Source organism: Molossus molossus, unplaced genomic scaffold, assembly GCF_014108415.1.
Source record: "Molossus molossus isolate mMolMol1 unplaced genomic scaffold, mMolMol1.p scaffold_m16_p_11, whole genome shotgun sequence".
Taxonomy (NCBI): Eukaryota; Metazoa; Chordata; class Mammalia; order Chiroptera; family Molossidae; genus Molossus; species Molossus molossus.
In genome coordinates this window covers 91,131,354-91,159,079 of record NW_023425346.1, presented here as the reverse complement: position 1 = coordinate 91,159,079, position 27,726 = coordinate 91,131,354, and the positions used below count along the sequence as shown (strand labels likewise).

Genomic DNA, 27,726 nt, shown 5'->3' with positions numbered 1-27,726 from the left:
AAACCAGGATCTTATCTGAACAGGACACAAGTGCTTCCAGCACCACACAGAAGCTAAAGAGCTGAACCTCCCAACCCCTTACTCTGGCAGCTCAAAGTAGGGTGAGGCACATCTTTTATTACAAGAGTTTATAAACAGATTACAAAAAAAAAAGAAAGAAAAGATACACTCCCCATCCCCTCCTATGGATGGGAATGTGGGCTATGAGCTGGGGAACCCTCCACAACAGGGACAGATGGCATTTATCCCCAGAGCCTAGAGCTGAGACAGGCTCTGTCTTCATCCCGTCCTTGGACCAGTGCACCTAAACCCAGACCTGTTGGGAGGATTATAGGAGCTCCAGAAAGGAAGATATCTCTCAGGTAGAAGGTGTCTCCCTAAAGACAGGGAAGCATGTTCCTGGGGTTTAAAGGCACAGTATTGGAGAAAAGACCCCTGGACGTAGAGAAGGAAGGAATCTTCTCTGGCACCAATAGCAATGAAGTTTACTGGTTAAAATCATCCTGAATTTGGGAGGGAGGGGGGTCTTTATACATAAATCTCTTCTAGTTTCACATTCTCAAATCAGTTGAGTTAGCAGCTTATCTCTCTTTGTAAATCTCTTTAGCTCTCAGTTGAGTTGGTAGCTTGTATAGTAGAAAAAGGAAGAGTTGGCAACAGTCGGACAACGAAGGTTGGGGGCTGGACCCCACGAATCTGGGATCACGTGCTGTGGGTTGGCCTCAGGAGGTGAATGAGCTTCCTGCAGTGTTTGGCAGAGGCAGGCCTGGGGCTGCTGTGCGGCAGTAACTGATTCCCCAGAGAGAGCAAGGCTAATTTCTCACTGGCACCCAGGGACACCAGCACCTGTGGGATAGAGAGCAGACGACAGAACATGACATGCAGAGGACTCTCATTTGGACTAGCAATTCCCACTCCAGAAAAGGAAGAAAAATAAAATGGTCTCTTAGGGACTCAAATTATATTGTGTGGGAAAAGAAAAACCTTGGAGATAGGAATCATCTGGACCAGAGGTCTACTTCCATTCTCTTTGGTTAAGATCATGAAAACAAGGCACCAAGGGATCCACGCACTTGTCCCCAGGAAGACGTAATGAATAGTAAATCAGTGATAGTAAATCAGTGATAGTAAATCAGTGATTCCCAGCTGTGGATATGGACCAGTGGGTCTTAACCTCATTACTACCAAGAACTATTATGTCCCCACGTGGATTGCCAGAAAATCCTATAATATATATCACCACCATCCTGTCAACTTTCTGTTCTGCAAGAACCACCCAATGCTACCATATTGAACTATTATAATTTGGAGGTTTAGCCTTATCATAGGTAGATGTGTGATTTCACTGGGCTGTTTATATACTGCAAATTGAGCAGAAAAGACAGAATAAAGCAGTGGTTAAGAGTATGGGTTCTGGACTCAGACTTTCGATTTCTAAAGTCCAATCCTACATACTAGCTTTGTAATTTGGACATATTATTAAATTCTTTGTGCCTCAGTTTCATAACCTGCAAAATGAGGAATATAATAACTTCAACAAGATAATGAAGATAAATGCTTAGCGTAGTGATTTTAACATGGTAAGTACTAAGAGAGATAGCATCTTCATGGCCCCCAGAATGAAACCACCCTATACTTCAACATCTCCAATCTTCCTTCACCTCCCTCTCATGTAACCTCTAGGAGAGAGAAACAGTAGTCCCTGAGATCCAAGGCATTTCTCAGCCCCATGGAGCCCTCTTCCAGGTCCCTTCCCTTCTCTGGGGGAGAGACGGTAGATGGAAAACTCATCCCAAGACACTGCCCCTGGGTTTCCTGCTCCCAGAGAGGGACAAACTTGGATTTCTGGATGTCCCATTCCTTAAAGACTACCTCAGAAAACTGCTGTGAAATACAACATCTAAGTCCCCTGGAGTGTACCTGATGGATACAGGGCTCCTGGCGGAGGCTCCGAAGGGCAATGAGGGCGGCCTCCTTCACATTTGTCTGGGGGTCTCCACACGCCATCTCTAGGAGCCGCTGGGGCACCTGACACTGTAACAGCTCTTCCCCCAACCCCTCAGGTCCCAAGTTGCCCAGAGCTGACACGGCATTGCGCCGGATACCAGCCTGAGGATCTCCAAGCAGCTGAGTCATATGGGGCACTGCAGCTGCCAGGGCAGGTCCCAGGGGACCAGCTTGGTAGGCTGCATTGCCCACAGCAAAGCTGGAACTGCGTCGCACAGCAGGGTCCTTGTCTCCAAGCCCCAGCAGCAGAAGGTTGAGCAGTCCAGCCTGGCTCTGCAGTGCCCCACGCAAGGCCATGCTGTGTTGGAGCAAGTGTCCCAGAAGCCCATAAGTGCGGGCCCGCACAGAATTCTCTGGGTGACCCAGGAGGCTGCGCAGGGGCCTATAGGATTCATCAGAGCCAGCCAGGAGTTCTTGGATAAAGGACAAGTGGCTGGGAGACAGAACCCGGGCTGTGTGGGCCAACAGAGAGAGGAGGTCAGAGGTCAGCAGCGGCTGGTCACCTAGAAGGGCAACTGAGAGGAACGAGATGATGCTTCTAGGGGAGGCAGCCACTGTGTTCACAAACTGGTTGAGAGAAGTGGGATCCGTGAGGGCCAGGTGTGTGAGGAGACTGATGGGCAGCTCAACTTGTGGCAACGGGAGATGGTGGCAGCAGACCTAGGAGAAGGGGTGAAGGGAGCAATAAAAGTAGTTCAGGCAGAGGGAGAATACACTGCAGCTTGATAGCTAGAAGGAGCCCAAAATCTGGGAGAAAAGCCAAGCTATGGTGAGAACACCACAGAGAGCTGAGAGCTGACCCACAGCACTCCACAGGAGACACAATGTGGACCCCAAGAGAACATGTCCTTTCCAAGCTCAGTCCTTGCTCTGCTTGTCAAAGACCCACAGCTTAACACTAAGAATTGCCAGAGAAGCGACTCCTGGCTGAGGAGCTGAGCCTTCAGCACCTAGACTGGGATTCTTCCCACTGAGCTCCAACAGAATTCAGATAAGGGACTGATGGAGTTACCAGCCCCAGCTCCAACCACACACCTCTGTTCAGGCTTGAGTGCTTTCTGCCCTCCAACTCTTACATCAAACTAGATACTCCACTCTTACAGCGGCCAAGGAGAGCCCTGGAGCTGTCAGAAGTGAATTAGAATGCACAAGGTGGTTGGCATCCTCCTCTCCCACTTCCATGCCTCCAAAGTACCTGCAGCAGATGGGCTGTGACTTCTGAGTCCGTGAGGTCAGCCAAGATACCCACAAGGAGGTGAGCATCAACATCCAGGGCAAAGGGGAAGCAGAGAAGCTGGCAGACAGACAGCACCACGATGGGAAGAAACTCAGACCCATGAGGCCTAAGGACAGGAGTGTGGATGGATTTACTTAGCCTTACTCGTGCACCCTTTATTATCTCCACCCCTTCTCAAATGTCCTAGCCCACCTCTCCTTCTCCAATCTCAGCATACCATTTCTTGCCTCATAGATGAAGCTGTCAGGTATTTCTCTCCTGCCTTTCCCTCCCCAGCCTCCTATTGTAGACTCCCTGGATCTTATGGTCTCCCTCCTCTAGTTCAAACTCACGCCTGGCCCAGCTGCTGCAGAAAGCTGGGAGAAAGCAGATACTTCAGGGTGGACATGAGGATACTTCCACGCTGAGATAGGTGGCTCAGGCATAACTGGGGCTCCTGAGTGAAGGTGGCCACGGCCAGGCTCAGTGTGGCTGCCACGCCTGGAAACATCAAGAATGAAGACCCAGTGGAACAGAGAAGAAGCCCAGATGCTCCTGCTTCCCCATGGCTCCCAGGTCTACCACCTATTCAGTCCCTTCCCCATCTCTGAGCAATTTCAGCATACAGCGGCAGCAGCAGAAATTTCCATGGCTGCCCAGCCAGTGTGGCTCAGTGGATTGAGTGTCGACCCATAGACTGAGAGGTCCCAGTTCAATACCCAGTCAGGACACATGCCTGCATTTTGGGCTCAATCTCCAGTGGGGGGCATGTAGGAGGCAGCCAATAAATGTTTCTCTCTCTCTTTCCCTTCCTTTCTCTCTAAAAAATCAATAAAAACATATTTTAAAAAGTAAAAAGAAAAGAAATTTCTATGGCTAACCCAGTTCTAGGCTGCTCCTCTTGAAGAGGAATCAATACACTGGCCCCATAAAGAAGGCCATGCAGATGTAAAGCTACCTTGGGGTGAGATCAGTGTCCAGTCTGGCTCTGAGCTTGAGCTATGTGGACTAGACAGCGATAGCTCCTCTTCCTGTGTAGATACCTCTTCCGGGAGCCTCAGAGCCATGGAGAAGCGGTGCCACAGAACAGTCCACATTTCTGAGCTAACCATGTCCCTTATCGGGCTAGCCTTCCCCTGCTGGAGACAAAATTGAAAGAGGGTGAGTGGGGAGGTCAAAGTCAGGAGTCAAAATGCCTTTTTTCCACTCCTGTCCCTGACCTACAAGGAAAAGGAGTTCCAGAAATAATCCCTTTAGTTTTCTGAGCTAGGATTTCCCTGTTATCTTAGTTCCCTTTCATACCCCATCTTAACCCCCTGACCTCTGCTGGAAACCAGGGAATTACACTTTTATCCCCACAGGATCCAGTTTAAAGGGTCCATACTCAAGGCAGGTGGGCCCCTGCTAAAGCCATCACACGCACAGTAGTCTGTGGATTGCTTCTTCATTCCCAATGTCCAGTGGCTCCCTAAAATGCCCAGTTTCTCTCTCCTTACTTTCCATCTACCCTGAGATGTAGCTGTACCTGGGTGAGGAGTTGCAGCAGAAGGATGAGTAGGCCGTCGTAGAATCCACAGCCATCTGGTGGAGTCAACCGGACCTGCAGGAGAGAGTCGGGAAGAATGCAGAGCTCTGAGAGGGATGAGGTGGCCTCATAGGCCCATGCAACCAACTCCTGGTCGGGCAGAAAGAGCTCTTCCTTGGCTGGTGTGGGGAGAGTTCTGAACTTAGGAGCCTTGGCTCCTGCCTATTCGATGAATGACTAACTCTGTCCTAAAGACACATAGTCTGGTAGGGTAAGCGGACACAGAAACAATCATAGTTTAGGAATTACTTTCTAAACAAGAGGCTGGGTTGAGGGTGGGAGTTTACAGCTAAAATTGCCTAACTCTGCCTCCTGGAGGTAGGAAATGGGATGGGATTAAATGTTTAAAAGGAAGGCGAAAGAAAGTGGAGATAGGAAGAGAGAACATTCCAAATGGAAGTCATAGCATATATAAAGGCAGGTCATAGTGCATTTTGGAAATGGTAACTCTTTTATTTATTTATTTATTTACGTATTTATTATCCTCACCCGAGGACATTTTTCCATTTTTTGTTCAGATAGAGTGGGAGGGAGAGAGAGAGAGAGGGAGAAAGAGAGAAACATCGACGTGAAAGGGACACATCAAGTGGCTGCCACCCACACAAACCAACCAGGGCCGGGGACAAACTGCAACTGAGGTACATGCCCTTAGCGGACACCGAACCTGGGTCTCTCTGGACCGCAGGCCAATGCTCTAACCGCTGCGCCAAACCGGCCAGGGCAAAAATGATAACTCTTTTAATCTAGCAGGATTATAGAGCCTAGAGGTAATAGATGAGCTTTCAGTAGATCGCTAAACAATTTGGACTTTATCCCAGAAGCAATAGGAAGCCACTAAGGACTTACACAAGCTCACATGGGCAAGATTTTTGTCTCTTATATTCACTGCTGTATTCTCAGAGCCTAGAATAGTGTCTGGTACTCAATATGTATTTACATGTTAAATAATTACTGGTTGAACAAATAACCAGATTTTCCTTTATTGAAAGCTCACTCTGGTGGCAGTGAAGAAAATGGACTGGAAAAGAAAGAGCCCATAAGAGAGATCCTTTAGTGGGCAAGTGTCAAAGTCCAACAGAGAAATAATGCCTCCCTCCCTCTTTAGAAGTCCAGAGTGTTAACAACAGATCTAAAGCTGTGACCAGTCTGGGCTCAGAGGGATCAATTATCTGGGGGCAGAAGGGTAGGAAAGATCCCTTTACCACTTCTTAGTTTACTCCAGGTTGGCAGGCATTTCAGTCTTTTCTGTCCTTATTTGACTCAAAGAAAACATGTCTAGGCACTCTCTGGCAGATCTCACCTCAGCAGGGGCAGACAGGGCATGTGTGGCTGCAGGAATCCACTCCATAGGCTGGAGGTCGAAAGTCATCCCTTGTTGTCCCAGCTGTCCCAGTAGACAGGCCGCTGCACTCTGGAGAGTCACAGGAGAAGAAATGGTATTCAGCACAAGCAGAGAGGATTTAGGTCTATGCCCTAGACAAGAAGAATACCGCATAAACAGCTGCAAAGGAGATAATGACTCCCCTGCTCCCACAAAAGTTGGATGATGGGGTTAAAAGGGGAGGAAGATAAAGGTTGAAAACTCACCACAAGAGAGACGACGTGTGAATGGGTAAAGAGAGTAGCAATCTCACTGCCTAGCTTCTCCATTCTAGAATAAGGAGATATATCAAGGGATGCAGCAATGTGCTAGGACGCTGGTCAGTGGCCTTCCCTCCCGCTTGGATGGCACTGTCCACCTAGGCTGTATGTCCAAGTACAAGTCACAAAGATGATGGGAATCCAGGTCTGTTCTTTGTAGAGAGAAACTTTTACTCTCGCTATCTCAGTCCTTCCTAAGGATAGGCTATTCTATGTCAGGGTGAGCTCTATAGGTAGACACCCTACTTTATGACTCACCCAGAAGGCAGATCTTGGAGCCGAAGGGCAAGAAGAGAGAGGAGGTAGAGTGTCACTTCAGTAGACTCTTCCCAATCCACTACCATTACCTACAAAAAAAACTTAAGATATCAGAGCAACCTCTGATTGAGATGGTGAGGCCACTATGAGATGCCCACCTGTGTTGCTGGCCTACCTTGCCCTGGACCAACATCAACAGTGACTCCAAGGCCAGGGGCTCTTGCCCTAGACGACGGCACAGACGTTCACTAACATGGCAGCAGGAATAGAGAACCTAAGGGAGTGGGGAGGAGTCTGTCAATGAGCAGAGCAGCACCTGGGCTCCTAGGCTGGAAGGCTCAGCTGAAAGCAGGCTAGCCTCTCAACAGATCTGGTTTCTACACTTTGGAGTGTTAGAGAAATTGGGGCCACTTCCATCTCTTGCAGTAGGATAGTGAGACAGAGATATTTCTCAGTTCTGGTGAGGACCGGCTAACAGTGGGGCCATCTCAGTTGAAAAGATTGAAAAGCAGAAAGGGGTTCTGCAAGGGGGTCTCTCCTCTTAGTTGTGTGCGTGTGTGTGTGTCCGGGGGGTTAAAAGGAGATCTGAAATTTCAAGAGTTATGGATAGGCAGTACCTTAAGAAGGTGTAGGCACAGGATGGGATGCTGCAGACCACAGATGAGGGAAGGCCTCAGTTGGTTGTTGTCTTCGGTGAGCTGATTTGCCAAATGCCGAGAAATCTATAGGGACATTCCTAAAGACTCAATCCCATTCCCATTATTTCCATCCTATTCCTCTTATATCTCCAACTAATTAGGACTCTCAAACCCTTGCTAGTCATGCTTCCCCAGGTTCACTAGGAACCTCAGACCCCATTCCATTCCCAGGGTTCATGACCACTGGAAATGAAAAGTCAGGGTTCTTGCTTAGCCCCAGTGTAGGCAGGTACGGAGAAAAATGTTGCTAGCTAAAAGGGAGCAGGAAATCTAAATCCTGAGCTCTTGAGGAAGCATCTCTGGTAGCTTCACCTACCCCACCACATGGGCAGTTTGTCACTGAGCTCTCTAACCAAGGCCTCTGCAATTTTGGCTACGTGATATTCTACAAATGGCCCAGACCCAGGGTGGGATCATGTTTCTGGAAGTACAGACTATGGGGAGGCATAAATGCTTATTTTTCTGCTTTTTGAGAAGCTAGGGCCAGCCTCCCCAACTCTGACAACAGGAGTGAGAGGAGCAAAAAACTGCAGCTCAAACCTGCTCCTTGGCTTCCCAGCAGCCAGGCAGCCCTAGAGGAGCAATGCATATGGCTGCCAGCGCAGAGGCAATGGCTCCAGGCAGGTCCTCACTCTGCTCCCGCCGTGGTTGGCTCACTTGAGGGGCTCCTATGGAGAAAGGCAAAGAAGCAGGGTAGGGTCTAGTTGTTCCTCTCAGAACCCCCTTCATTGTTTCAGTTCACAGTTATTTACTGGGTACTCACTAAATGCCAGGCACTGTGTCAAGGTGATGGCAGGAGAAAGAGCAGAGTTGAACCTACTCAATAAGTAAGTCCAGAGAACCTCCCCTCCCCACTAAGGTTACCTGGGGGGGTGTGGGAAAGGAGCTGTGGAACTGTCAAGCCATGAAGAAGCCCTTCTAACACAGCTCGCTGTGTAGTCAGCAGACTGGAGTAAAAGGCTTTGGAGATGGTGCAGCTGTTCCCATCCATGGCTTCACACAGAACAGTAAAGCACTAAGGGAGACAAGGGCAAGGTTAATATTAGGACATCAGAAAACTGACTAGGCTTAGGATTAGGAGCAAGAATCCTCAGAGAACCTGAGACAGGGGGACCAGCTATCTAACTAAGTATTCCTCGTACAGTCGATGCATTATAACTGCCTTCACATTTAAAGGACAGGAATTTTAGGTGTCCTTCTTTTCTTTCATCAGCTGCTCCCTAGATGTTGTTTCGCAAAGTGCCATCTGTGATCATGAGCATAAGAATTGCTGGGGATTCCTAGGTCCCTCCCAACCCAGTCCTCTGATTTAGAATTTCAGGAGATGGGGTATCTATTCCAAACTCCCTATGCTAGTCATTGCACGGTGACATCTGAGAAGTTCTGACCAATAATGTGGGTCACTGCTGGCAATTTATGTTGGATATTCAAAGCTTCCTGACTTGAAAGGGTGAGGCATGTTAAAACAGGCTCTCAAACTACAAGAAATTGAATGAACAGCTAGCTAGAGGCAGAAATGTAGTTCAAGTCTGTGTTCCCAATTGCCAGTTTGAATGAAGACCAGGCAATTATTTAATTCCTTGCACATGTTCTTCTCTAATCGTCTCCTCTGAGATTTTCTCATTCAATCCTCCATTCCCGTCCCTCACCTCCAGAGTCCAGAACCCCTATCTGTATAGTTTACTAGTCCACAGGACAAATATGGTTGGGAAATACGAGCTGATCTGCAGGTCTCTTTAAGAAGAAATACTTGCCCTGGCCGGTTTGGCTCAGCGGTTAGAGCATCAGCCTGCGGTCCGAGAGAACAGGGTTCGGTTCCCGCTAAGGGCACGTACTTCGGTTGCAGTTTGTCCCTGGCCCTGGCTGGTCGTGCGGGTGGCAGCCACTCGATGTGTCCCTTTCATGTCGATGTTTCTCTCTCTCTCTCTCTCTCTCTCTCTCTCTCTCTCTCTCTTCCTCTCTCTCCCTCCCACTCTACCTGAACAAAAAAATAGAAAAAATGTCCTCGGGTGAGGATAAAAAAAAAAAAATGTTAAAAAAAAAAGAAAAAAAAGAAGAAATACTTATATTTGTGGTTCCCTGACACAGCCCACACTGCTTAATGCTTTGGGGCCTTTATATATATTGCTCTTTCTTTTTTTTTTTTTTTTTTTTTTTTTTTATCCTCACCCGAGGACATTTTTCCATTTTTTGTACAGATAGAGTGGGAGGGAGAGAGAGGAAGGGAGAGAGAGAAACATCGACGTGAAGGGACACATCGAGTGGCTGCCACCCGCACGACCAACCAGGGCCGGGGACAAACTGCAACCGAAGTACGTGCCCTTAGCGGGAACCGAACCCGGGTCTCTCCGGACCGCAGGCGGACGCTCTAACCGCTGAGCCAAACAGGCCAGGGCTGCTCTTTCTTTTTTTAAAAAATTTTTTATTTATTTTTTTGTTAAAGATATTTCACCTTTTTTACCCCATTGGCACCTCCCTCCCCACCCCACCCCTGCCCCGGCTTAGTTGTCCATGTCCATTGGTCATGCATACATGCATATAAGTTCTGTGGTTTATCTCTTCCCACCCCCCACCACCCCCTCTTCTGAGGGATGTCAGTCTGTGCCCTACTTCCATGTTTCTGGGTCTACCATATTCCTCAGACTGTTATGTTCATTATATTCCGCATATAAGTGAGATCATGTGGTATTTGTCTTTTTCTGCTTGGCTTATTTCACTTAGGATAATACTTTCCAGGTCCCTCCATGTCGTCTCAAAGGATAAGAGATCTTTCTTTCTTACCACTGCATAGTACTCCATTGTGTATATGTACCACTGTTTTTTTATCCATTCGTCTACTGGTGGACACTTGGGCTGTTTCCAGATCTTATGTAAATAGTGCTGCTATGAACATGGGGGTACATATATTCTTCCTGATTGGTGTTTCAGGCTTCTTAGGGTATATTCCTAGAAGTGGGATCACTGGGTCAAATGGAAGTTCAATTTTTAATTTTTTGAGGTAACACCATATTGTTTTCCATAGTGGCTGCACCAGTCTGCATTCCCACCAGCAGTATATTACAGTCCCCTTTTCTCCACACCCTCGCCAACACTTGTTGTTTGATGATTTGTTGATGGTGGCCATTCTGACAGGTGTGAGGTTTTAATTTGCATCTCATTGTTGTTTTAATTTGCATCTCTCTGATGATTAGTGATGTTGAGCATTTCTTCATATGTCTCTTGGCCATTTGTATGTCCTGTTTGGAGAGGTGTCTATTCAGCTCCTCTGCCCATTTTTTAATTGGGTTCTTTGTCTTCCTTTTGTGGAGTTGTATGAGCACTCTATATATATTGGAAATTAACCCCTTATCTGATACATCATTGGCAATGGTGTTCTCCCATACAGTGGGTGGCCTTTCCATTTTGATGATTGTTTCTTTTGCTGTGCAGCTTTTTAGTTTGATGTAGTCCCATGTGTTCATTTTTTCCTTTGTTTCTGTTACCTTAGGTGATGTATCAGTGAAAATTCTGCTCCATATGATGTCCGAAATTTTGTGTCCGAAATTTTGTTGCCTACATTTTCTTCTAGAATTTTTATGGATTCATGGGTCACATTTAAGTCTTTTATCCATTTTGAGTTTATTTTTGTGTATGGTGTAAGTTGATGGTCTAGTTTCATTTTTTTGCATGTAGCTGTCCAATTTTCCCAACACCATTTATTAAAGAGGCTGTCTTTACTCCACTGTATGTTCTTGCCACCTTTGTCAAATATTAATTAAGCGTATTGCCTTGGGTCCATTTCTGGGTTTTCAGTTCTGTTCCACTGGTCTATATGCCTGTTCTTGTGCCAGTACCAGGCTGTTTTGGTTACCGTCGCTTTGTAGTATAACCTGATATCTGGTATTGTGATCCCACCTACTTTGTCCTTCTTTTTCAAGATTGCTGTGGCTATTCGGGGTCTATTTTGGTTCCATATGAACTTTTGAAGTATTTGTTCTAGTTCTATGAAATATGTCGTTGGTATTTTGATGGGGATTGCATTGAATCTATAGATTGCTTTGGGTAGTATGGACATTTTAATGATGTTAATTCTTCCCATCCATGAACAGGGTATGTGCTTCCACTTTTTTATATCTTCCTCTATTTCTTTTTTCAATGACCTGTAGTTTTCTGCAAATAGGTCCTTTACTTCTTTGGTTAAGTTTATTCCTAGGTATCTTAATTTTTTTGGCGCGATGGTAAATGGGATTATTTTTTCAGTTTCTCTTTCTGTGAGTTCATCATTGGTGTACAAGAATGCCGTCGATTTCTTGACGTTAATTTTGTATCCTGCTAATTGCCAAATTCATTTATTAAGTCTAGTAGATTTTTGATGGAGTCTTTAGGGTTTTCTATGTATAATATCATGTCATCTGCAAATAATGACAGTTTCACCTCCTCCTTTCCAATTTGGATCCCTTTTATTTTTTTCTTCATGTCTGATTGCTGTGGCTAAGACTTCCAGTACAATGTTAAATAAGAGTGGTGAAAGTGGACATCCCTGTCTTGTTCCTCTTCTTAATGGAAATGTTTTTAGTTTCTGTCCATTGAGTATGATGTTGGCTGTAGGTCTTTCATATATGGCCTTTATTATGTCGAGATATGATCCCTCTATTCCCACATTGCTGAGCGTTTTTATCAGAAATGGATGCTGGATTTTGTCGAATGCTTTTTCAGCATCTATTGATATGATCATGTGATTTTTATTCTTCATCTTATTTATGTGGTGTATCACATTTATTGATTTGCAAATATTGTACCAGCCTTGCATCCCTGGAATGAATCCCACTTGGTCATGGTGAATAATTTTTTTGATGTATTTCTGGATCCGATTTGCTAATATTTTGTTCAGGATTTTGGCGTCTATGTTCATCAGGGATATTGGCCTGTAGTTTTCTTTCTTCATAGTGTCTTTTTCTGGTTTTGGAATTAGAATTATGCTGGCCTCATAGAACGTGTTTGGAAGTCTTCCTTCTTCTTAAATATTTTGAAATAGTTTGAGGAGAATGGGTGTTAGTTCTTTTTTGAATGTTCGGTAAAACTCCCCCGTGAAGCCATCTGGGCCTGGGCTTTTGTTTGCTGGGAAAGTCTTGATTACCTCTTCAATTTCCTTAGTTGTTATTGGTCTGTTCAAGTTTTCTATCTCTTCTCGGTCCCGTTTTGGGAGACTGTGTGTTTCTAGAAATTTGTCCATTTCGCTTAGATTGTCGAATTTGTTGCTATATAGTTGTTCATAGTAGTTGTTAACAATCTTTTGTATTTCCGTGGTGTTGGTTGTTACTTCTCCTCTTTCATTTCTGATTGTGTGTATTTGGGTTCTCTCTATTTGTTTCTTGGTGAGTCCATCAATCTTGTTTATCTTTTCGAAAAACCAGCTCTTTGTTTCATTGATCCTTTGAATTGTTTTTTTTGGTCTCTATGTCATTTATTTCTGCTCTGATCTTTACTATTTCCTTCCTTCTACTTGCTCTGGGGTTTTCTTTCTTTTTTTTTTTTTTTTTGGTTGTTGTTCAGGTAGAGTGGGAGGGAGAGAGAGGAACAGAGAGAGAGAGAAACCTCAATGTGAAAGGAACACATCGAGTGGCTGCCACCTGCACAACCAACCAGGGCCGGGGACAAACTGCAACCGAGGTACATGCCCTTAGCGGGAACCGAAACCGGGTCTCTCAGGACCGCAGGCCGATGCTCTAACCGCTGAGCCAAACCGGCCAGGGCTGGGGTTTTCTTTTTGTTTGCTTTCTAATTCTTTAAGTTGTGAGGTTAGACAGTCAATTAGAAATTTTTCTTGTTTTTTTGAGGTAGGCCTGTAGTGCTATGAACTTCCCTCTCAGAACTGCTTTCACTGCATCCCATAGATTTTGTGTTGTGTGTTCATTTTCATTGGTTTCCAGGAAGTTTTTAATTTCTTCCTTGATCTCCTCGGTGACCCATTCATTGTTTAATAAAATGCTATTTAGCCTCCATGTGTTGAAATGTCTTTGCATGTTCTTGTTGCACTTGATTTCTAGTTTCATGCCATTGTGATCTGAGAAGATGCTTGATATGATTTCAATCTTCTTGAACTTGTAGAGATTTAGTTTGTGTCCTATCATGTGGTCTATCTTTGAGAATGTCCCATGTGCACTTGAGAAGAATGTGTATTCTGTAGTTTTGGGGTGTAATTCTCTATAGATATCTATTAAATCCATTTGGTCTAGTACTTCATTTAGAGTCTCTGTTTCCTTGCTAATTTTTTGCCTAGAGGATCTATCCAGTGCTGTCAACAGGGTGTTGAAGTTCCCTGCTATGATTGTATTGTTGTCGATTTCTCCTTGGAAGTCCTTCAGAAGATTTTTAATATATTTTGGTGCTCTTGTATTGGGTGCATATATGTTTATCAAGGTTTTGTCTTCCTGTTGGATAGATCCTTTCAATATTATGTAGTGGCCATCTTTGTCTCTAGTTATGGTCTTCATTTTGAAATCTATTTTATCAGATATGAGAATTGCTACCCCAGCTTTTTTTTCCTTTCCATTTGCTTGGAAAATTTTTTTCCATCCCTTCACTTTCAACCTATGTGAGTCTTTTGTTGTGAGGTGGGTCTCTTGTAAACAACATATAGATGAGTCAAGCTTTCTTATCCAATCAGCTACTCTGTGTCTTTTTATGGGAGCATTCAATCCATTTACATTTAAGGTGATTATTGATATGTATTTTATTGCCATTTTTGTTTAGTGTGGTTCTATTTTTCTTCCCATTTCTACTGCTAATTACAGCAGTCCTTTTAACATTTCTTGCAGTGCTGGTTTGGTGCTAATGTATTCCCTTAGCCTTTTTTTGTCTGGGAAGCTCTTTATTTGACCTTCTATTTTGAATGATAGCCTTGCTGGGTAGAGTAGTTGGATTCAGATTCTTGTTTTTCATGACTTTGATTACTTCCTGCCATTCCCTTCTGGCCTGTAGTGTTTCTTGTGAGAAGTCAGCTGAGAGCCTTATCGGGTTCCCTTTGTAGGTAACCTGTTGCTTATCTCTTGCTGCTTTTAGGATTCTCTCTTTGTCTTTAATTTGTGGCATTTTAATTACTATGTGTCTTGGTGTGGGCCTGTTTGGGTTCTTCTTACTTGGGACTCTCTGTGCTTCTTGAACTTGAATGCCTTCTTCCTTCACCAAATTAGGGAAGTTTTCTGTCACTATTTTTTTGAATATATTCTCTATCCCTTGCTCATTTTCTTCTTCTTCGGGGACTCCTGTGATGCGAATATTATTATGTTTCCAGTTGTCCCACAGTTCTCTTAAGCTGTCTTCCTGTTTTTTAATAGTTTTTTCCTTTTGGTTTTCTGATTGGTTGATTTTTTCTACCCTGTCTTCTAATTCACTGATCTGGTCCTCAGCTTCCTCTACTCTGCTTTTTAAACCTTCCAATGTGTTTTTCATTTCTGTTATGTCATTTTTTATCTCTTCTTGATGGTTTTTAATTTCCAATTGGCTTATTTTCAGTGTCTCTATGTCCTTACTCATGCTGTTCAGCTTCCTCAAGATCATGGCTCTGAACTCTAGCTCTGTTGACATGCCTAATTGCTCCACATTGATCTCATCTTCGGTGGAGGTCTCTTGCTCTTTCATTTGGCTTCTGTTTCTGTGTTTCACCATGGGCTTTGGAGCCTGTCAAGTTTTCCCTTGGGTGTTGGTGTTCTGCTGTTTGTGGCTCCCTGTCCTGTGTTTAGATGAGCAAGGGAGGACCCATGTTAAACACCACTGTCAAGTCTTACTTTCCTGGTTAAAGTTGCTAGCCCAGGAAAGGTACTGTTATCCTTCAGCTTTTTGCCTGGAGGCTAGCAGTCGAGGTTACTTGATGAGTTTTGGGTTGTCAGTTGACTGAAAAACTCCCTCAGGTGCTCAGCACAAGGGGATTTCCCGAGGGTGGGGCAGATGCTGGTTGTTAATGAGCCTCAATTAGCACTTCAATGGCCCACAGGGTGGGGTTGGATCTCCAAGGGAGGGGCTGCTGCCTCTCTCAGAGCCCTGGGAAGGAGCAATATGGCCACCGTCCTGCATGGCTGGCACTCAGCAAAAGCTCTAAGCGCCCTCCAAATCCCGAGTGTCCCCACACAGTTCCAGTCCTGTCTGCCCTCCCTCTGCCGGAGCCCAAGGTGAGTGGCTGTGACTGTTTTAGTCTCTGTCCCGGCTCTGCGCTGTGGAGCCACTTGGGAGTGTAACCCGAGGGCACTGCTCCCAGCTGAGGCCGCTGCCGAGCTGCCGACCGTGGGCTCCCAGCCCCCTTCTCGCGCCTTCCCAAGCCTACCAGAATCGAGTCAGTGTCCTTCGTTATATGGTCCTCGCAAGCTGCTTTTCTGTTGCTTTTTCCCGTCAATTTGTCTGTGTTATAGTTGTAATTCCAGTTTGGTTCTGGGAGACGGTCTGTGTAGCTTCCGTTCACTCCGCCGCCATTTTTCTGGTCATATATTGCTCTTTCTGTCTGAAATATCCTTTCTACTTTCCTGCCTCATCCACCTGACAAACTTCTATGTATTCTCCAAATTCCAGCAGAGATGATTTCCTTCTTCAGGATTTCTTCTGACTTTCCAAGGATGTTCATCTTCTTCAGTGGTGCTTCTGCATTTTATACAAAGTTCTAATGTACTTCTCACACTGTTGTCCTTGATCACTTTACATCTCCCCTACTAGACTATCCCTGGTCCCTTGAAAATAGGAACTCTCTTTTACTCAAATTGTATATGACACAGAGTTGGCATTCCACAAATATTTAGTGTATTATCTTAATCTAACCCTATCTATTCATAAGAAAGGGGAAGGGAGAAAGACAGGAAAGACAGAAATCTGGAAGTGTTTACCATAAGGCTATCCCTCTGCAAAGTCTGCTTGGAGTCATCTGATTGGGCCAGTAGTTTCCCCAATAGGTCCAGAAAGAGGCTGGCAGCTTCCTGAAATACCTGTAGGCTGGGGAAAATATGAGGCCATGGTTTCTTCTCATATTTCTACTAAAAGCCCCAAAGTGGTAAATGGGTCAGTTCTGGGCAAGTAGAAGCTCAGCAAAGGAACATATCACGATGTTTCCTCCTCTCTCCCCTGTTAAGCACACACACAGCCTCACATATGCACCCTCCAAACCCCTTCTTTTTGCCATTTCTCTAGGTTATTCACATCTTGATCTTTTCGTTTAGTGTATGGTGACTGCTGACCCTTAAAACCCAAAAGTATTGGGGCAAACTTAAAGATGTCTCAGGGTCCTTAAGAGGACTAGTTGGACTCTGAGGGGTCAATCAGCTGATCCCTAAACCTGTCACAGATCATAGCTTCTCCTCACTCAGCCTCTTCTTGATGGAGAAGGGAAGAATGGGGATAGAAACTAAAGTCAAACTGGCCAACAAAGCAAAACTGTGTCTCATCCTACCTGTCAGCTGTCTGGCTCCTCTCCAGATTGAAGGTGCAGGCAAAGTAGGCCTGAATCACGGCCATCAGGTCATGTAAGAAGGTCCCATACCAACACTGCTGCCAGCAAAGAAGACAGAGAGTAAGGGCAATATAGGGGATGGAGACAAAGGATAGAAAAAGCAGTAAAAAAGCTATCAGATATAGCAGTAAGGTTGACCAGACAAAGAGAGACAGGGGGAAGAGAGTATCTGGACAGAGAGAAGAGATCTAGAAGTAACCAGTGGCAGCCAAATGGGCTGTATAAATAGCCTGAAAATGTGTCTTGTTTGGACTGAACAGCATTTTGGAGTTTAGGAGGTTCTGTTTTTCAAAACAGCTCAAATTATCTTCTAAATTTCTTTAAAATACTCAACATTAATAGTCATCAGCAGAGTGTAACTTTCTAGGTCCCGTTATATATGTCTACTCTGTGCTCTCAGCTTCGCTGCGGCAGGACACAGCATAGGGAAGTAGAGGTCTGTCCCCAAATACGTCGAGTCTTGATCCTAGCTCTTCTATAGGCTCTGTGACCATTTAAAAGTTAGAGGCTGTGTATGAGTCAGTTACTCTCTGAATTCCAGTACCCTGCTCTGAAAAATTGGGTCATATAGCCAATTTTAACATTTCAAAGCACAGTGCCCTAAATACTGGGAAATGACATACAAATCTGGATTTCTAGCTTCTTTTGAAAACTGGAAGATCTGGCAACACTGGGCCCATATTCCCACATGGCAACACTGAGCTAGAGCCGAAGAAAGGCTACACAATTAGATTGGGCAGGAGATCTCCAGTTTATCAATTCCCCACTACTCGCATAGTCTGACAATCGACTTCACTGACAAACATTATCTGCCTGGTCTCAGAAGGCATTAGGATTTGTAATTCAGGTCAACTAACTAGAAAGAGGAGGAGAGAAAATAAAAGGCAAAGGACCAAACAGAAATGGCAGTTTGAAGAAGAGAAGTCTAAGAAGAAACTCCTGGAAGTCTTTAGAGGATCCTTGCATAGTTGCTTACCTGCTGAATACTGTTGCTCTCCTGGCTGTGTCTGAGTAGGCTGAGCAGCAGCCCCGGGAGCCCTGCCTCACGGCAGAAGGAATACAAGGGAACAGAGTCACTGCAGGTGGATAGAAGACTGCTTAGGACCCGGAGTGCAGGGAGGATTTGGGAAGCACCCTCCAGCGTGCCTTTCAGGATCTGGGTGACATAAAGGAACTAATCAATATTATCAGAGATAAAAGAAGAGTTCCACATATCAAGTGTTCCCAAGGAGTTGGCAATTCAGACTAGACGTTCTCAGTCCTTTCTTTGGGAGTCTAAGCCCACAGAAGCCATGGCTGGTGTGGCTCAGTGATTAAAGCATCGGCCCTAGCACTGAAGGGTCATATGTTCAATTCCTAATCAAGGGCACATACATGGGTTGCAGGTTCGATCCCCAGCCCTGGTCAGGGCACGTGCAGGAGGCAACCAATCAATGTGTCTCTCTCACATTGATATTTCTCCCCCACCCCACTCTCTCTGAAAAAATCAATGGAAAAAAATGTCCTCAAGACAAACTTCCTCTTTCTCCTTATGTCAATCAATGTTTTTTATTTTTTCTTATTTTTTAAATGTTTTTATTGATCTTTTAGAGAGAGAGAAGGGAGAGCTAGAAATATCAGTGTGAGAGAAAAACAGATCAGCTACCTCCCGCACGCTCTGCATCGGGGATCAAGCCTGCAACCCAGGCATGTGTCCTGACTGGGAATCAAACCGGGACCTCAGTCCATGGGACGATGCTCAATCCACTGAGTTACACTGGCTGACCAATCAATATTTTTTAATATCTCATCTGTGAAAATAATCTCAAATCCTCTCCACAGTATCCTTCTGCCCATCACCTGCCCTCCAGCCTCAAGCAGCTGACGCTGGATGCGTTGACAGAAGTCTGGATTGCACAGCAGGGTGAGAGGGGCCTTCAGTTGAATGGGCACAGGCTCCGTGGTCTCCAATAGGTGTTGCCACTCATCATCGCTGTCTGGCTCCTAAAGCACAGGGGAGACACAGAGGACGCGAGGAGTGTATAAGGTGGAGGGTAGTGGCTACCAATCTGGAGGATCACAAAGTAACTGCAAGAAGCCAGTGACTCCTTTGGCACAGATGTATTTTTTCCAGCTACCAGTTTAAAAAGGTATAGCTGGCAGTATGTGAGGGGTCTTGAAAAGTCTCTTGGAGTCCGCCGGTGTGGCTCAGTGGTTGAGTGTTGATCCATGCACCAAGAGGTCACCAGTTCAATTCCCGGACAGGGCACATGCCCAGGTTGTGGGCCAAATCCCCAGGGGTGCGCATGCAGGAGGCGGCCAATCGATGTTCTTTCTCACTGATGTTTCTATCTCTCTCTCCCTCTCCCTTCCTCTCTCTAAAATCAATAAAGAGGAGGGAGGGGCCGCCGCCTCTCCCCAGAGCCCTGGGAAGGAGTAAGATGACCACAGTCCTGCGTGGCTGCAACTCAGCAAAAGCTCTGAGCGTCCTCCAAATCCCGAGTGTCCCCTCACAGTTCCAGTCCACTCCCTCTGCTGGAGCCCAAGTTTGGTCCTGGGAGATGGCCTGTGTAGCTTCCATTCACTCGGCCACCTTTTTGGAATCCCCAGGAACTTGACTTTTATTCAAAGAAGTATAACTCAGAAGTATATAGCATTCTAAACAATTGCCCAGTGGGTGTAGCTCATGAGCATTGACCCATGCACCAGAGGTCACTGATTCGATTCCCGATCAGGACACATGCCCAGGTTGTGGGCCAGATCCCTTCTGGGGGGCATGCAGGAGGCAGCCAGTTGATGTTCTCTCTCATTAATGTTTCTATCTCTCTCTCCCTCTTCCTTCTTCTCTCTCTACAGCAATAAAAAAATAAATAAAATCAATAAAGAAAGTAAATAAATAAATACTAAAAAAAAGAGCCTGGCAGGTGTGGCACAGTGGTTGAGCATCGACCAATGCACCAAGAGGTTCGGTTCCCAGTCAGGGCACATGCCCAGGTTGTGGGCCTAATCCCCAGTGGGGCGCATGCAGGAAGCAGTTAATCAATGTTCTCTTTCACCAATATTTCTATCTTTCTCCCCCGCTCCTTTCCTCTCTCGAATATCAATAAAGAGAAGAATTAAAAAAAAAAAAAGAAAAGTCCCTTGGAGAACACTGACATGTGTGCATAGAAATACCTAGAAAGATGTCCATTGCAGCATAGCTTATAAAAAAACAAAAAACCAGAAAAGTCATAAAGCCAGTCCACTCTGTAAGGCAATACTAAAGCATGACACAGCCATACTAGAAAATACTAAGAAGTTATTAAGGAAACTGTTGTACTGATATATTACTTATGTAGTAGTCTTCCTACCAAAAATGCATAATTTGAATCTAATCATGAGGAAATATCAATTTGAGGAATATTCTGCAAAATAACTGGTCTGTGGGCCTGTGTACCTTAAAACTGCCAGACATGAAAGACAAGAAAAGACTAAGGGCTATTCCAGATTAAAGGAGACTAAAGAGATAAAACAACTAAATACAACACGTAACACCAGATTGGATCGTGGGATCAGGAGAAAAAATTTTGCTATGAAGAACATTACGAGAGCCCTCGCCAGGTGCTCAGTTGGTTAGAGCATCATCCTGTACACCAAAGAGGTTGCAGGTTAGATCCCTGGTTGAGGCACATATGGGAGACAACCAATTGATATTTCTCTCTCATGTCAATATCTCTCTCTCTCCCTCTCCCCCCTTTCTCTTTCTCTAAAATCAATGAAAACATATCCTCGGGTGAGGATTAAAAAGAAAAAAAAAAGAGTATATGGGAATTCTTTGTGGTAGTCTCACAATATTCTTTAAGTTTAAAGTTATTTCGAAATAAAAAGTTAAAACCCTAAAAAAACACAAAAAAATTAGTAGAACTATATGTTCAGATGTAGCACGATCTCTAAAACAGATCACATGGTAAGATAAGCATGATGCAAATCAATACATGTGGGATGAACTCAGTAATATAAAAAGAGCCAAACTGCATATTTCTTTTTTTTCTTTTTTTTTTTTAATCCTCACCAGAGGATATTTTTCCTTTTTTTTTTGTACAGATAGAGTGGGAGGGAGAGAGAGAGAGAAATATCGACATGAAGGGACACATCGAGTGGTTGCCACCCACACGACCAACCAGGGCCGGGGACAAACTGCAACCAAAGTACGTGCCCTTAGCGGGAACTGAACCCGGGTCTCTCTGGACCGCAGGCCGACACTCTAACCGCTGAGCCAAACTGGCCAGGGCAAAACTGTATATTTCTATGTGTGCATATACGTATATGTTAAAGTGCAGAAAATTAGGAAGGAGACAGACAAAACTGATAACAGCAACCTCTGGGATATAGGTAATCCTCAAGAGGGACTTACATTTTTACCTATGAATTCCAATTTTTGATAATCACATGTTCAGATAACTGTACAATGAAAACCTATAAATTAATAATAAGAAAGTAGTTTTTAACACACTAGGAGCTCATACTTGCAGGGTTGGGAATCAGTGTTCTAGAAAAACATCTACCCAGATCCAACATCCTGTGGCAGTGACAAGGCCAAGAACAGCCCCTAGGCTCACCTCATTCTCTAGGTCTACTACATCAGTGCTCTGCTGGCCCACCACCTCTGGCCTCAGCTCTGGGAATGCTTGTTCACTGTCCTGAGTGATCCGGTTTTCCCTGCCAGAGGAAACGGAAGTAGCATCCCTGCCAGAGGAAGCGGAAGTAGAATAAAGTACAGACCTGTGAGGCTTTGGGTTCATTAACTTGTCCCTCCCTTTAAGCCTGGGACAGGAATGAAGAAAAAGCCATGTAGTACTGAATAGAGACCTTCCAGGATATGGCCAGGACGGGACATGTTGACCACTAACTACACACACATCCTTGACTGCCCTCCCACTTTTGATCTTATTTTCAAGTATACTTTGGCAGTTTCCACCTGTGGCTTCCAACCCAAATCATCTTTCCTTTTGTTCTGAGACAGTTTTTCCCTTTAAGTTAATGTACCACTGAGGCACAGAGAAAGGAAAGTTCCCATGTTTCCTGACAAGTCAGGAAAGTATCTGGAATTAAAATTCAAGAACCCAGAACCTAGGGCCCTGTCCATATTTAGGCAGTGACTAGTGACAGGGATCACATTATATTTGCTTTGGCTAGAGCCGATGATCTGTAAGACACCTCACCCTATAAATTCTGGCTACAACCTCCTCACCGAGGTGCAGGGGGGGCCTCTCCAGCCCCCAACGCAGCCCAGCTGCTCTTAATTTCTGAGGCCATGATCCCAGGCAAGAGGCCTGGTTCCTGAGGAGTGGCCCTTAATCTGGGCAGAGGGGCCGTGTCAGAAACCACCGGGATGGTCCTGTCTTCTTGCTCAAGGGCAGGTCCTGTGTTCTGGTGTTTCTGTGGGAAGTGAGCAGGAGACACTGAGTCAGAGCTATTTGGATGTCATAGGTCAATACAAATCCTATTTGTGGCCCTTTCCTAATCCTAGAAAGTCACTCTCCTTCTCCAACAACCTGTCACTAGCCTGGTCATGTCCCACATTCCCCACATATTCCCACACACCGTCTGTTTGGCCTCCTTAGCCATGCGCTTAAAGGCCTGATGCAAGATGCGAGATTTATTGCCCTTAGGAGCCAGACGATGTGCCTGTTGGTCCTTTATAACCTGAAGTTCTGGAGGTAGGCGACTGGTGAATGGGGTGCCCAAATCTGGGCCTGCTGGTTCGGTTATTACTGCAGAGGGAAGAGGAGGAAGACATGATCCTACTGGAGCTGCGCCATGTCCACTTGGCTGGAGACAACATCACTGTCTCCAGGCTTCTGTGGAAGGACACCATTTTGATAAAGTGACAAAGGGGGAGGAGGGTTGTAAGGGAGGTGGCAGAAGTTAGGCAAAGGGCTAGGAAGAAATTTCAAGATGATGGGGTAAAGAAGATATTTTGGATCCAGATGTTGAGGGAAGGTGGGTCAATTGTGGAGAACACTAGGAAAATGCAAAAGCCCTGGGAACTGTATGACTCACTGGTGACACGGCCAGCAATAAAGGGGTGATGTAAAAGTTCTGGCCAGGACAGGCGCTGCCGGGGATCTTTGGTTAGTAGTCCCTGCAGGAAGTTCTGTGGAGAGAAAAAAAATCCCCCATCAGCCTTCACTTCAATATAGGCTCTCTCTAACTAATCAGCAGAACCTGCAAACCAAGACTGCACAGTCTAATCTTAATACTAAGACCAGCTGGTCTTGATCACACCCTCTCTAACCCTATCCTTGGGCCTCATTTCCCTGGCTGAAATCATGGACAGAACTCACTGCTTCATCTCCTGGGGAGCCCCAATCCCTGTCCATGGACATTTTGGAACTCCAGAAGTAAACACAGAAATCTCAACATCAACAGCTTTGCGAAGAAGTGAGAAAAAAACTAGGAGAAAGGCAGAGATATCATCTTCACAATCACCTTCAGAAAGCAAACATTCAAAGGAGTCCAAACTGCTTATTTGGCCTTCCCTTTGACTGCAGTTTATTTACAGCTGGGTAGGAACAGATGCATTTATAGTTGAAAGCACACTCATACGCACAAGTCATTGTGTAAAGATGTGTTTGGGAGCACTCAAACCAGAAATCTTTCACCAAGTCTTCAGATGGTGGAGGGGTAGGGAGACTGTCTCTAAAAAGGGTACATCATTATGAAGTATCCTTGGGGAAATCCTCAACTGGGTCTGAAACAGGAATAAAAGTACTGGATTATGACCACTGTTCTAAAACAAGGTGATTATATGCCATGGCTCTGGATGAAGATAACTGCATGTCTGCCCTAAGGGAGAATAAATATCCTATGTATATCACCCAGTTAAGTTTCTTTTGTTTAGATTCTTTTTGATAATTACTTGGTTTTCCCCAAACTAAATAGATTGGGGAGAAACCTGTGCCTTTTCACCTTAGATAAAATGAAGTTATGAGATTTTACTCTGGGAGAAAGTTGCATTTAAACTCCACTAAAAGTCCAAATCTTGCCCTAGATAAGAAATTAAAAGGGTCCACACTCTTTTTCTTCTCTCCCTCCATCCTCCCTTCCTCCAGCCTACTAAGACTTGGCTGCAAGGGCAGGTACCACCTCTCTCATCTTCCCCTAATTAACCAAGCTAGCCCCACTAGCTCTGGCCATTTGGACAGCTGAAGATTCTGTCTTTCAGGAAGAAGACTAAAAGCTGTGTTTGCAAAGCTAGATCTCATCTGAAGAAAATAAGTGGAATAAAACATATGTAAAAGGTATCTATTTCTGGTCTCTTATAATCTCCTTTCCATTGTGATCAAAGATAGCCTGGCCCAAGGAAAGGTTGCTATTTCCAAGTTTGGCACACCCTCCTAGAATAAGCCCCTGCAGTACAAAAGCAAGGCAGCTTGGCCCAGCTCCTGCATTAATTCAGTAACTGCAAGGTTCTGCCCAGCTTGAGAAAAGGATTTTGAAAAATCAAACAGAGGCAGAGAAAAACAGGGTTCTAATGCAAAATAATCTCCCTTTCTATATTCATTACCTTGAAGCAAGGACTAATGGCTGGGGGCCAGCGCACAGGGTCCTTGAGAATGAGGTTGACCAGCTGAAAGATGCTCGTGGTATAGAAGGGAGGGGTGCCTACAGCCAGCTCATACAATATGCAGCCCACAGACCAGAGGTCTGCAGTGTGGTCGTATGGTCGCTCTTCCACCAGTTCTGGGGACATATAGAGTGGTGTGCCTTTGATGGATGTCAGCACCATTGTGTTGGTGCTCATAGCCCGGGCAAATCTGCAGGTGATGGAATGGAAATGTAAAAAAAAGTAGACAGTTAATAAAAACTAGACCTGGTCACTACTCCCTCTCATGTGTGAGATATCCCAAACAGAGAGAACCTTCCAAAAGACCCAGCAGAAGTCCCTGTCTCCAGCTCGGGTTCTAAAACAAGGCCCATGTAAGCCAAGCAAATGGCCTAAGACTACCTGCAGAAGTGGAAGCACAGACAAAAGGTCAGGCTCCTCACCCAAAGTCACAGAGCTTGATGCCACCACCCTTGGCAAGGAGAATGTTCTGAGGCTTCATGTCTCGATGGAGGATACGGTGGGAATGCAGGTAATACAGGGCTGACACCAACTGGGCAGCAATGGCCTGAACCTAGGAGTCAATCAGATGGGAGGAAGAAGGGAGAGGTCAGAGGGAGGAGCCTGCTGAGGAACTCAAAGATGATGATGTAAGATGATGACTTACCAGTGATGAGTACTCCTAAAAAAATAGAATGCTACACCAGGAAGTCCTGAGGAGGGCCTACTTGCTAGAGTACAGAAAAACCCCTAGAGTAAGTGTGGCTAGAAAATGTGTTCAACCAAATTCCACTACTAACCACTATATCTTGGTGGCGAATCTTGCCTTAACCACAACCCTTACACCTTCCTGCCCTCTCTGGAACCACCACACTGGCTCTTCTTCCCTAATGGTGCCCTATAACAATAACATTAATAACTATCTTGAATATTGTGTTTCAGAAACTCTTTAAGCATTTTACATGAATTACCTCACTAATCCTCACAGGTTTTTGAGATAGACATTATTATTTCCACTTTAAAAAGAGGAAAATGAGCCCTAGCTGGTGTGGCTCCATTGTCCCATACACCAAAAGGTTGTGGATTCGATTCCCAGTCAGGGCACATATCCAGGTTTCAGGTTCAATCTTTGGTCAGGGCACATACAGGAGGTAAACAGTTGATGTTGCTCTCTCACATCAATGTTTCTCTCTCTCTCTCTCTCTCTCTCTCTCTTCCTCCTTCCCTCCCTTCTCCGTTCCTCTCTCTAAAATAAATAAATAAAACAAATTTTTTTTAAAAAGAGGAAACTGAGCACAAAGAGGTTCAAGTAACTTGCCCAAAAGAATCCAGCTAGTGTGGCAAAGCCAGCCTTTGTATTCAAAGATTTTTGGCTTCAGGGTAGATATACTGTACTGTCACACCACACTGTCTCTATATATACCGAGACTCTTATATCTTCCTCAAAAATTTTCAAAATGCAGACTCTCAGTGCCCTCAGCTTTCCCTACCAGTCCTTAACCTGAAGAGAGTTAGGGCTGGAGAACCTGGAAACATACCTGGTCTTCGGGGAGTTTTCCATCATCTTCCAGGATCTGAAAGAGCTCTCCTTCAGCATAGTCTGTCACTACCACCACCTGAAAGGTGAAGGCAAAGATACTGATGGCTCCAGATTTATGCACTGAGGTTGGGAAATTCCTAGGACCTCTCTTAGAGAGGGGGTGACCCGAAGCCAAAATGTACCTCTTTATCAGTCTCAAAGCTGTCCAACATATGCACGATGTTGGGATGCCGCAGACCCCGCATGATTTCAATCTCTCGTTGCAGATTCCTCAGTTCCTTCTCTGAGCGTCCCAATTTTGGAATGAACTTGAGGGCCACCACCTGTCAGTGGTTAAGACGAAGTGTCAAGGCCTAAACACATTACTGAAACTTTAGCCTCAGAACTCCAGAAGTGAAACTTTAGATGAAGCAATTATCATTATATCTGCCAGTCTCCCACTCCACTCTCCCCATGGTACCATGGTCTTACCCAGGCTTCCCCTACCCCTTTCCCTGGGAGGAAACAGCCTCCGCCAGACAGATCCCTTTGGTGGATCCTGGGAGAGGTATTCTGATATAAGTAAATAACTCAAAATTTAAGAAATTTAGGAGAAATGGAAGGGGGAAAAAATGAAGAGAAAAGAATGTAGTTCAGGTGGTTTATTTTTTCCTGCATGGGATGATAACGATTAATAGTAGTAATAATATTTATTTGTGGTTTACTAGGTGCCAAGCACTGTGGTTTACTAAGTGATTCGGTGTAACATTACATTTAATCCTCAAACCTTGTCAATCAGATACTATGTTTATCTTCACTCTGTAGATGAGACAGAGAGAGGTTAAGTAAGTTGTCCATAGTTCTAAGGCTAGGAAGTGGTAGAGATAGGATCTGAACCCAAGTAATCCAATTTCAGAGCTCACACATCCTAAGAAGTATGAAGTATAAAGTTTCAGTAGTGTGTATTCTTAGTGCCCTAGGAATACAGGTTCGTATGAATGCTTCCCTCTGGCCCCATTTTCCACTGGAGTTGGAGGTGTGGAATCCCAACCAAAAGCTATCCCTCTTTGTTCACCACCTGAGCACTGTATTTTCTCCGACCCTTGTACACCCTCCCAAAAGAGCCTTCTCCAATCATCTCCAACACGTGGTACTTTTCCATGGCAGAGGTTTCAGGATTCCTCAGCAGGAAGAAAGTAGAGATGAAGAGCCACAGCTCCAGGGGCAATTCCAGGGGCAGTTCCACACATCTGAGAAGCCTGGTTTAATGGAAGAAAGTTTAATGTTAGCAGCCTTGTCTTTTCCACTTTTCATAATAATCCAGGCCTCAAAAGTATGGTAGAGTAGTGAATGGAAAGATGAGATCTTGGAGCAAACAGAGGGCCTCTTGTAGTTCTCCCATCCGACCCCGTGTCCCCTGTCCCCCTCCAACCAGCCTCACCCACCGACCACTCTCCCTCTATCCAGCCTCGCCCACCGACCACACCCCTTCCAGCCTTCCCCAAGTTCTCGCCACCGCCAACCTTCTCGGCACCCCCGCCCTCATGCCCTCATCCCCTGCACGCATGCTTCGCAGACCTGAGCCCCGCTGTCACCCCCAGCCGAGGAGCTTCAAGCTCCTCAGGCCGAGGGACGCCGGCTCGGCCTTCCGCCCCGCCCCTTCGGGCTGCCTGCGTCCTTGCCTGACATATAAGTCTTCTCCACCCCCACTGTCGGACTCTTTTAAAAGACTCCCATTGTTACCAATTGTGCTGCTACAGCTGGTC

General features: G+C 45.2%; 1 protein-coding gene across 2 annotated transcripts; it reads right to left on the bottom strand.

Moving 5' to 3' along the window:
* Positions 1-111: 111 nt before the first annotated feature.
* On the bottom strand, positions 112-27,606 carry STK36 (serine/threonine kinase 36). Of its 2 annotated transcripts, none has more exons than XM_036254916.1 (27): positions 27,539-27,606; positions 27,115-27,219; positions 26,164-26,304; positions 25,980-26,057; positions 24,885-25,015; positions 24,403-24,652; positions 22,896-22,989; positions 22,437-22,606; positions 22,084-22,271; positions 21,452-21,578; positions 18,714-18,857; positions 17,851-18,030; positions 16,815-16,912; positions 16,255-16,360; positions 8,270-8,420; positions 7,946-8,073; positions 7,325-7,429; positions 6,883-6,981; positions 6,708-6,796; positions 6,396-6,459; positions 6,109-6,219; positions 4,749-4,823; positions 4,182-4,362; positions 3,577-3,724; positions 3,203-3,350; positions 1,921-2,667; positions 112-846 (listed from the first exon to the last, which is right to left on the bottom strand). In XM_036254916.1, the coding sequence occupies exons 3-27, from the start codon at positions 26,224-26,226 to the stop codon at positions 703-705; spliced, it is 3,819 nt and encodes a 1,272-aa protein (XP_036110809.1). In that variant the 5' UTR covers positions 26,227-26,304; positions 27,115-27,219; positions 27,539-27,606; the 3' UTR covers positions 112-702. The 2 variants fall into 2 exon arrangements, with proteins under 2 accessions (XP_036110809.1, XP_036110808.1); XM_036254915.1 differs by having other exon boundaries at positions 27,039-27,219; positions 27,484-27,580.
* Between the last annotated feature and the right edge of the window lie 120 nt (positions 27,607-27,726).